This window comes from Silurus meridionalis, chromosome 4, assembly GCF_014805685.1.
Source record: "Silurus meridionalis isolate SWU-2019-XX chromosome 4, ASM1480568v1, whole genome shotgun sequence".
Lineage (NCBI taxonomy): Eukaryota > Metazoa > Chordata > Actinopteri > Siluriformes > Siluridae > Silurus > Silurus meridionalis.
In genome coordinates, this window is record NC_060887.1 from 12,547,565 (window position 1) to 12,558,445 (window position 10,881).

The 10,881-nt window shown below is 44.8% G+C and overlaps 2 protein-coding genes across 7 annotated transcripts in view; one reads left to right on the plus strand and one right to left on the minus strand.

Moving 5' to 3' along the window:
• Nucleotides 1-2,687, plus strand: part of cicb (capicua transcriptional repressor b) — a 50,959-nt gene extending 48,272 nt beyond the window's left edge. For all 6 annotated transcript variants that reach the window (XM_046846261.1, XM_046846260.1, XM_046846262.1 and 3 more), the window contains one exon: nucleotides 626-2,687. In XM_046846261.1, the coding sequence (XP_046702217.1) occupies nucleotides 626-912 (287 nt within the window). In that variant the 3' untranslated portion in view covers nucleotides 913-2,687. The remainder of the gene's footprint in view (nucleotides 1-625) is intronic.
• Nucleotides 2,688-4,062: 1,375 nt separating this feature from the next.
• Nucleotides 4,063-10,838, minus strand: znf526 (zinc finger protein 526). Its single transcript, XM_046847052.1, has 9 exons — nucleotides 10,733-10,838; nucleotides 10,540-10,638; nucleotides 8,735-9,168; nucleotides 8,464-8,618; nucleotides 8,096-8,197; nucleotides 6,817-7,619; nucleotides 6,607-6,733; nucleotides 4,957-6,501; nucleotides 4,063-4,852 (listed from the first exon to the last, which is right to left on the minus strand). Exons 3-9 carry the CDS (start codon nucleotides 8,994-8,996, stop codon nucleotides 4,691-4,693), a joined length of 3,156 nt encoding a protein of 1,051 aa, XP_046703008.1. The 5' UTR covers nucleotides 8,997-9,168; nucleotides 10,540-10,638; nucleotides 10,733-10,838; the 3' UTR covers nucleotides 4,063-4,690.
• Between the last annotated feature and the right edge of the window lie 43 nt (nucleotides 10,839-10,881).

A 10,881-nucleotide genomic window follows, 5' to 3' on the forward strand; every position in this document is an offset into this window, starting at 1 on the left:
TTTATGCAGAGGGACGTTGTCATGCTGGAATAGGTTTAGGTCTCCTAGTTTAAGTAAAGGAAATGTTTCATGATACCGCATCCAAAGACATTCTATACAATTGTGTGAAGAACTACATATGTCTGGAAAAGTCAGGTGTCCCAATACTTTTGTCTGCATAGTGTTTTTTTTTCAAATGTTCCTAAACTACACGATTACGTCAGAGGTTATGATATAGCTGGTATCATTTAAGTGAGAACAGGAACTAACTTGTTTGCTGAATGTTTCATAAAACGTCTACGATAAACTGGTCATACTGTTATGCAAAAACAAACATCTTTAATTATTGATTATTGTTGTATAACAACCTATTCAGACTGTTTATTTAGTACAATCGATGTAACGACTTCACTACTAGAAGACTGAGTTGAATGTGTTTGAGGGCATTGTAAATTAGATGCCCTCTCCTCAGAGCATTAATATGTTTAAGAAGTAAACATCCACCAATTCCCACTTCTACATACAATACAATTAGGCAGACACGGTGGAAATTGGTGGCGCTGTGAATATTGATATTCTTTAAGCCAGAGACTTTTAAAAGCAGACAGAAATCTTTTGTCTAACCTTCACATACGTTTCCCTGTAGCCCAGGCCACTGCTGCATTCCAGGCACGATATGCTGATATCTTCCCTACCAAGGTGTGCTTGCAGTTAAAGATCCGCGAGGTCCGGCAAAAGATCATGCAAACGGCTGTGCCTAGTGAAATTGCAGGGACCTCCGACTCCATCTCTTTACCGGGCCCGTCTGGGCTGGCGGCCAGTGAGGGAGGAGGCGGGTCTGAGTGTGCAGAAAAAGAGGCGGAGCGAGACGAGGAGCAAAGCAACTGCGATGAGCCCAGGAACGCAGGCAATTCACTGGACTCCACCAGATGAGTTCGACGGACGAAGCGAGAGGACCGACACGATGACCAGATTTCTCCTCCTGCATCTATAGAAGACACGTCCATCGCTCTTCTCAGTAAAGAGTGCAAATGTGTAACAGATGTTCATGGGGGAGGTCACAACACAAACTGGGGTTTTTTTGTTTTTGTTTTGTTTTTTATTGAATTTTACAGTATTTCATGTTTTGAAAAGACTTACTTACAAAAGACTACAAAAGAGCATAGGTCACATTTACATACACACGCACACACACACACACACACACCCATACACACACCACTTCTCAATGTCTTAAATATCCACACTTGAACTTAAAGCATTATTTTAATGCGAAGGCTTCCTTTGAACTCTTGAGACGTGAAGAATACAGTGAAGGCAACCCTGTTTCTATACAAAGCCGGGATTTACGAGGGCATCAGATTCCTTTATAGAATGAACTGATTTTTGTTTTTCCAACATGACACATATGGAAGTATCAGTCGGGCACAGATGGTTCGTCATAGGCTCATGGTTTACAGCCAGTCGTTGTGAGGCCGGCCTCCACTGGCTAAGTTTTAAAGATGTTGAAGACTTAATGGACTTATATTTTGATATTTACTTCCCCTATTCCCCACCCCTTTCCATTGTGTTTCAATTTTAAAGGCTTTTTATCAGCGAGCATTGTCAAAGCACTGAATTGCTTCAGCGAGGGACTAGCTTAACTTTCACAAGCGCCTTCTTCCTATGATTGGCTGTAATAGACATCAGATACAGCCTAAGCTACAGTTTGGCCAGCCATGAAGGAAGACATTATTAGAAGGGAAGTCAGTGGGCACATTATGGCCATTGATTGGACATTTTTTTCTTTTTCTGTTTTGCATATTCGTATATTGAGAAACATATTTAATTTTTTTCTTTCCTTACCATTTTATTCAAGTTCATACAAAATGAGGAGTTTGAAAGGATGGTAAAATAAGTTGTTAGGAATTTACTAGAAGACAACTTAAAAAAAAAAAAATGCAAACTTGATTTAATTTAACTCATAAATCTACAGGTCAATATCTTATAGAATTTCATCTTACTGTTCTTATTCATACTGTTCTTGTGGATCTGATCCGTATAACCAACAATACTGCACCTTTTGTTTTGTCTTGCTTTCGGGGACGGAAGTACAAGAGGATAGGAGAACGGAGAAAAAAAAGAAGAAACTCCACTCTTTGTTTTTCCTCCAAATCGCACTTCGAGTGCGACCTTTCCTTTTATTGACCTTCTCTAAATAATCACAGAGATGCGGTGATGATTTTTTTAATTTTTTTTTTCTTCTTTCAAAAATATTACCTGCTCCTGTGTTGTCCAGGAAATCCCAGTCTATTAGCTCTAGTTCAACCTTCTCCACTAAACATTCCTCCCTGTTCCTTCATTCCTGTTTTTCCCTTCTTCTGTCACTTTATTGGTCTTTCTACAGCTCAGCCACTTTAGGTTGAGCTAAGAGAGAAAGGTGGAAGAAGAGGAGAAGGACACAGGGTGTCTGTGATGATCGTGCTGTGAGGCTTGTTCGTGTTGTACATAGTTCTGGAGGAGTCTCACGACTCCATCCCATATTAAGGAGCATTATTAAACGTTAAACAATGCCATTACAGGAATTGAAATTGTAAAGCAAATAAATAAAAAATAAATAAATATGAATATTAACATTTTGCTAATTATGTGAAAAGATTTATACAAATAAGCTCTACATTTGTATCTATTTCTCTCAGTATATGAATAAATAGATGTTCAAATAAACACCTCTGTTCTGTGTAAACCACTTCTTGTGTAAATTGTCCATACAGGAAGCAGCAATTTGCAATTGAGCACTGAAAGATATCCGGGTCAGAGTATCACTCTGTACAACCACGGTGAGCAGAAAAGAATCTCGGAGCTACACATTAAAGCTGAGGCAAACAGACTACAACAGAATAGCACACTGGTTTCCACGTCTGTCAAGACCAGGAACGTGTCAGGATAAGGTGGGCATATGTTCAATGAAATGGGATAGCTAAAGGTTGGAAATAATGTTGCCTGTGGTGATGGATCTTACTTCTGCTGCAGATGGTCGGGTAAGAGTTTGGCACGAGACCACGAGACCTCCCTTGTTTGAACAGTTTAGGCTGGTGGAGGTGTGATGATGTAAGGGATTCTTTCTTGACACCCTTTGGGCATCTTAGTCCTCAATGACATTTCTTTCAAATTAAGTAAGATACACTGACTGGCCTAATGCTTGTGGATAACAAAATATGTGTCAATGTGGTGGTTGGCAGGTCGTTCATGTTCTTTCCAACCAACTTAATCAAGGTATTTCTTAATCAGTGGTGGACGAAGTACACAAAGCATGTACTTGTGTTAAAGTAGAGATCGATTATTATTAAAATATGACTCCAGTAAAAGTGCTCCTTTGAAACTTTCACGTGAGTGATATGTACTTATCCAAACCAGTATGATTTTTTACAGCTATTATGTTCTTATCATGTTTGTCACAAGACTCTTCATCAACTCAGTTCATATAAAAAGACGCGGTTACTCTTAGCACACTAATCTATTAATGGAAACACTGAAATCTATTACAATTATCATGAGCCCAAACCCTTCTTTTTAAATACTTTAGAGTTTAGTTTCTTCCATCTGTTATTACTTTCGAAATGTTTTGCTTGCTGTTAAACTGAAGTTCTCTATCCTGACTGGTGGCTTGCTGTGCGGTTGACCAGGTAAGTTTTTAATCCACCCATAAATAAAAGAAGAACGACTGATTTCACTAAATGTAGAGTTAAAAGTAAGATATTTGACTGAACTGTAGTGAAGTAAAAGTTTCTCCAAATGGTTCACACTTCACTAAAGTGCAGATACTTTGTTACTGTCCACATTGGTTTTAATGGAGCTTGCTGTGTTCTTTGGCAACCGAGGTTTCAGCAACAAGAAATAATAACACAAGACCTTGATGATAATCAGGAACCACCAACTTTGTGCCGAATGTTTAGGGAAGGCCAAGACATGGGGTGAAGGTCTGGTGTTCACATGCTTTTGGTTACATAAAGCTAATCTTTCAAGGAGTTTTAGATTTCATAGATTTGAGCAATATGACAATTTCCATATAATCATCTAAAACTACAGAAACACAAACGCAACCAAGAGACAAACTGTAAATTTTTTATTTACAACAATCTTTGACATGTACAGTAAAAAAAACAAACAAAAAAAATTCTAAGAACACATTCAACAGACACGTAAGAGCCGGGAGAGGTGAAACTGTAAAATCAGGTTAAGCAGAACAAGCACTTCTCATCTGTCCAAATTATATATGATCTCATCACTGTGCCTGAGATAAGAGCTTTTGTATCTGTTAAGACGTATTCCCTTGTGATTGAGGCTTCCTGATCACATCTATGCTTATAAACTAAAAGGTCCTTTCAAGGATCATACCGTCCACAGTCTGCAACTCTCCTGCCGCTGTATTTGTTTTTATGTGGTGACATAACACTGTTTCCTGCAATCCCACTTATCTTCAGTCTCTCGGATTTGAGGATGATCGGCGTTGTTAATCACAAGCCCATCACGAATTTGGTTCGTCACTTCCTGAAACGTTGTCATTTAATCACTCTAGGTGATCTGTGTAGCCTTTAAGATCAATGCTAATTGCCAGAGTGAGGCAGTTTCCTTACTATTAGCTTGTCGATCAAATCAATTCTCTTTTCCCTTTCTGTCCTCAGTCTTAAGTGGCCCACGATATGGTCCCAGATTAACTGCTTTTGCTAAATCACATAAGCTGCAGGTTGTCCAGAGTGATGGTGTCCATGTTGATGCCACCTTCTAGCGCTGTATGATAAAGCTCTATAGCCTCTGCCAGGTCGCCGCTCGTCTCGATGATTGCTATCGCTTCCCCAAATTCATTACACATGATGGTTGGAGTGCCTTGAGTCTGAAAGCAAGAGAAGACAACAATTAAGTGTAAGAGTTTTGGGTCACATACTATTAAGATGTTATAAGTGACTATTTTTTTTCACAGCCTAAATCCCTACCCACCTGCTCGAGATCAGACGTCTGAATCTGAATGAGTTGTGGCTGCCCCAGCTGGAAACTCTGTTGGCAAAGGTTCACGTCTGAAGTGTTAACCACAGCAAGTGTCGCAAGGTTGCTCTCCGTGGCGGCCTCCAGTTTGACTACGCCGCCTTGCTCGGTTTCTTGTTGGGCCTTGGTGTGGGTCTTGCGATGGTTCCTAAGGTTTGAGATGGTCTTGAAGGTCTTTCCACATTCTGCACACGTGTGCGGCCTTTCGCCGGTGTGTGTGCGTCGGTGCTCGACCAGATGCATACTCTGCACAAAACCCTTGTTGCAGAACTCGCAGCGAAACGGCCGCTCACCCGAGTGTGTGCGTAGATGCTCGCGCAGGTGGGTGTTCTGCCTGAAGCGCTTCCCGCAGACAGCACAAGGGTACGGCCTCTCGCCAGTGTGAACGCGCTGGTGCAACGTGACGCTTGAAGCTGAAACAAACGACTTTCCACACACTGGGCATGGATGCGATTTCCCGGAGGCTGAGCTGGAGCCCCGCGGGCGACCGGGTCCGAGTCCGAGTCCGTGGCTCAACTGATGGAGGCGCAGGTTAGCAGCCGAGTTCAGGCGCTTCCCACAAATAGTGCAGTCCAAGTTCAGCTTCGGGACTGGAGGAGCAGCCTGCTCTACACCCTCAGTCGATGCTTTTTGACCTGTAAACCCGGATTCATTAGTAGCATCTGTAAAAACGTGTGTCAGGTTGGGGTGTTCTTCCAGGCAGTGCAAATCCCTTTGCTTCTTGCGCAAGAACCCTTCCGAGCAATGCGGGCAGGGGTAAGGCGCTGGTGCTCCTGGGTGGTGAAGGAATCTATGTGCTAAAAGTTTTGCAGTCCGGATGAACGTGGCTGAGCAGTCTGGGCAAGCCGAGGGTGTGGGGTTACTGTGAAGGAGCCGGTGTTGGCGTAGGTTCGAGGACTGTGTGAACGCCCTGTGGCAGACGTCACAGCGGTACGGACGCACCCCGGTGTGAGTCAGGCCATGCCGACTGAGGTTGGCCAGCGAAGAGAAGGTCTTGCCGCACACACTGCACTGAAACGGACGCTCGCCAGTGTGCGTGCGCAGGTGGTTCCGAAGATGGATCTGCTTTTTGAAAGGCTTTCCGCAGATGTTGCACTTGAAGCGGCGCTCGCTGGAGTGTGCCGTTCGCCGGTGACTTAACAAACGGATTTGTGAAGTAAAGGTTTTACTGCAGGTAGAGCAAGGGAACTTGAAATCGTCTTCTGTAATGGGAGCCTGCCATTTCTCCGAATCCTCCATAATGTCCGTACTTAGACTGCTGTCTGGATTTGCTGGTTGCTTTTTTGCCTCTTCTGGCACAGGACCCGTCGTATCCATCCCATTTTCTGCTGGTACAGCAGCCTGAGAGAGAGAAGCTGCCGCCTCCAGGATGTTCTCACCCGTGTCCGTTTCGGTACTTTCAGGGGCCGTGAGTGTGGCCTGTTTTTGTTTTCTCCACCCAGCTTCTCGCTCTCGTGCTCTCTGCATAATTGACAAAGGCATCTGCTGAGTCAGCGTGACCTGCACAGGAAGAGGACATGAAAGTTGAATTGAGGTATACAGACCCACACTGTCTTTTAATCAGGATAGTATCGAATAGTGAATTTGATGTGTTTAGAGCATTACTGTGGAAGGAGAGCTGACTGGTTCACGGTTAGTATGAGTGCGGCGGTGGTAAAGAAACTTGGTCATATTGGTAAAGGTTTTGGCACAGAAAGGGCACCTGTGGAGAGGCTCAGATGTATGGGACTTCCTAGGGAACAGAAAAAGAAAAAAAAACAGGCGTTTATTGCAAGGCACTGTGACGGTTTTTATTTGAATAGAAAGTGTCTATACCTGTGTATGATGAGGGTCATTTCTGTAGTAAAGCTGTGCCCACAGTCCACACACAGAAAGCGGGCCTCCCCGGAGTGTGTCCGCATGTGTGTGTGCAGCGATCCCACCTTTTTGAACACCTTGTCGCATTCAGGGCATTCATGTGTTCCCTGCTCATGCACTCGGAGATGTGCTGCCAGGCGATTGGCTGTGGTGAAAGTTCTCTTGCACTCGTCACACTGCAGGTTGGCGGACGAAACGGACGAATTCACCCCAAGCCCTGCTAACCGAGCAGTATACGAGCGCCTTCCTCCCTGTCCCTTCCCCAGCTCTGCTTTACTCCCGTCTTCTCTCATGTCACCTTTCCTTCCATCGTCATCCCTCACTCTTGAACCATCCTCATAGCCCAGCATGACCCCAGTGCCCCCGCTCTCTTTGTCCTGAGCCAGAAAGTGTTCGCCCTGGTGGTGAAGGAAATCTTCTGGAGTACTGAACAGCAGGTTGCATTCTGAGCACTCGTACGGGTGAATGATTAACACCTCTTCCTCTGCATGCTTCCCCAAGTCTGCATGCTCAACGGTGGGGAGAAGGTTGAGCGTAGTAATGCCGTTCTCAAGCCTGATTGGCTCGGATGGGAGGAGTGGAGGGAGGAGTTTGGCTTTGCGAATGGTCGTTGAAGCCGAGCCATCTGCAATGGCTTGGGCAGAGCAGAACTGGAGGCGGAGCATAGCAGAGGTGGAGCCAGACAGAGACTGGGTGCTTGGAAGAAGGGTAGTTCTGGGTGAAGCTGTAGACTTGGGTAGAGAGTGCTGTTCTCGAAGAGCCTGGTGTAGAAGCAAACAGAAATAATGATCAAAACTGCATAGCAACCAGAGTCTATCATGAGAGAAAGTTTTGGCACTCAATAAATGGAGATTCTTCACAGTGAGAATTCCTCATGCGCCTTTGTGTTCTCTATCTAAATTTAGCCGGCTAACTTTCATATACAGGTAGACCCCGACTTACGATGGAGATGCGTTCTGATGACTCCATCGTAACTTGAAAATATAGCAAGTCGATACATGGTCTAGCCTACACAGGAGTTTTAAAGAATGGTGATCAGTATGGGGTAGTACACCAGTTTGGTTCACTCTGCCCTCCGCTCGCGAACCATACGATGCTACGTTTGTCTGCCACATTAAATATTTTCATATTTTGTCGTATAGCTATCCTTATAAGATGGAAAAATTTTACCATCGTAACTCTGGGACATCTGTTCCTTGTTATCCGATATTAATTATAGCAAATGATCAGTAAGCACCTGGGCCAGCGTTAGGATCTCTCCAGCTCTCTGTTCATCCAGCACCAGGTTTTGCACTTTGGCCACAGGGGTGACCGAACCATCTGGCTGTAGAACGTAATCCTGAAACAATAAAGAACACGACCAGAATAATTAATATCGCAAACGACGTTTCAATTAATGCTACATTTGCATGCTAAACCTTACCGGTTGCATTGAATTCTCAATACAGAGGAACAGGGATTGAAAACTGTTCTTTAATCCCAATTCCTGCCTACTTCTGGAAGATTTCACTGATCCCACTACCTACCTACTCTGTGACCCCCGACCAGGATAAAAACTTTTCTGAAACTTCTGAACTTTTTCAGCAGAATCATGTATACACTCACAGTGTCAGCCATGTCGCTGTGTGTGCTGATCTTGTGAGTTTGCCGGTGTGCCATCCATAATTCCGCCGTGTCGAAGAGTGCCAGGCACTCCAGGCACTGGTAGTGGATCGGAACCGCTGCAACTGCCGCGTCTATTTCTGCCACCTCGCAAAGCTCTGTCGGGTAATAACACGCATATACAGTTAAAGCGAAGTCAAAAGGCATGCCATTCTTTCAAATAATGACCATCGACTTACACAAGGATAACAGTGCACTCTAAAATCATACACACCATGTTCCGCATCCAGGCCCGCCTCCCTCATGTGCAGCTCCTGATGGAGCAGCAGCTCCTCTGAGTTCCGGAGAAGGGCGCCGCATTCCAAACACTGGTACTGACTGGTGTCCTCGTGGCCGGAAATGGCCACCAGGTCGTCGACTTCAGCCCCAGTGTGCACCTGTTGGTGGATCAGCACCTCCTCCAGAGTATTAAAGAGCTGCTGGCACTCACTACACATGTACTGATGCTCCACATACTCGTCCTGCTGCTCGCTCATGATTAGTGCAGGGGTTTTTCTACTAATGTCTCTTTGTCTGTATGTCACTCTTGCGACAGGGATGCTTTAACTATTAAAACAAGGAACTGAAACCTGCGTCTCAAAGTATTTGAGGAAGTCATAGAGGGGTTTTTAGAGTAGCATCATATCTGTAATGGGTACACAGCGACATCTGAAAAACAAATATATAGGACATCTGTATTATTAATATATTTCAAACCTCTATGGAACGGCTGAATCAGAAAAGAAATTTGCAATGCTGTCACGTGAGGTTATTTGCCCGTTAATTAGCTTAGGGGATCGCTACATTTGCGAAAAACGTGTTTGTGTTACATATCAAAATGCTCAGCACAGTCGGGAGAATTGCCAACTGAGTACCATATTGATGCTGCATGGCGTCAAGTGACGAAACGTAGGCGGTAATCTACGAAATATGCTCAGCAAAGTGAGCGTTTTGACGTCACATGTCCGTGTTGCCAGAGTTGTGCGATTTCCTGGTGTCAAAACTGTAAGAGTTTGAATCAGAGGAAAGAGCAGAGACGTAAGGTGGTGCCCAGACCAGTGCCTATATTCCACGGCCTACTCCCCGCGGACCCCAAGCGCCACCTAAACAGTCCCTTAAAGTCAAAAGCAGATACATATGACAATTTTGTGTCGAGCATGTCTTGTGACGAGTTTTGCATTCTCCTTTATATAAATCTCTGATTTATGCTGTTTTGTTTCACATTATCTTGTTGACCAACATGTCAAATCTGTTGCGATTTATGATTTTGTGCCGACAAAGAATGAGGATGACACTGGCCATAAATGTTGTACTGCAATAAATAAATAACAGAAATGCTAACCTCATCAAAAATACTTTTCTAGTGGTAGTTCTCCCAGATAGTGGTATTGCATTTGAAATGTAAAACACTGGAGTGTACTTTCCAGTATATTTGCATGTTCACTGGTTTTCCATCTTGCATAAAACTGAGATCTCAGGAACTGGGGGCTGAGCGACTACTGACGGCTTGAGAAACCACTGAAGACTGATGATATACAAACTGCTGATAAACTACTGATTGCTCAATGGGGTAAAAGCAGCAGGCATGTACAAGAAACGTGTTTAATCCTGCGACTTTATCAATGACTCGAGTGCGCCTCAAACATGCGTTCGCATTGCGCAAGATTTAAATAAGTCGGTGACGGTCGCTTGAGTGGCGGTATGCGCGTTGCTAACGCTGAAGTGACGAACAGCGCGGCCGCCTAGTTGTGATTCGGCCGCATTTCCACGGCACTGCTAGGACGCGGCGGGTTTTTTTTTTTATGTATTTGTTTTTGTGGGGCCTAAAGCCTCTGGGGCTCCTGGCGTGGTAAACCGCGGCTCTGCACCGTGGCGGCGCTCTTCCGCGAATTTCCAGACTACTGCGTTTCCGAGCGCGCCCCGCGGTGTCCGCGGCTCCGTAGAGCCAGAGCGCGGCGGTCTTTAGGCGGCGCTCTTCACTTTTCCCCGCAGGTCCGTCGCGCTCGGGCGAGGCCTTCTTTCCCCTTCTCTCTCTCTTACCTCGGTCGTGTGCAGCGTTACCGCCCGGACGCTCCCTCATGCTGTGGTGTGTCCAGCATCTGCACGGCCCTTAGAGGCTAGCTGAAGCGCGTTTACTGCCTGAGTAAACAACCAACACGGACAATTGGCTTATTTTCTAAACAAACCTAGACAAATAAAAAAATAAATAAATAAAATACACGCCGGGACTGACGGATTGTATCTTTTTTTTTCTCTTGCCGTTGTCTTCGCAGTGTGTGCATGCTGAACCGCCTCCTCCGGGTCACGTGCGTTTATTCGAAGGCGCTGATTGGATGTTGGAGCTGCCAGTAAAAAAAAAAAAAAAACTGCAAACGGAACTGT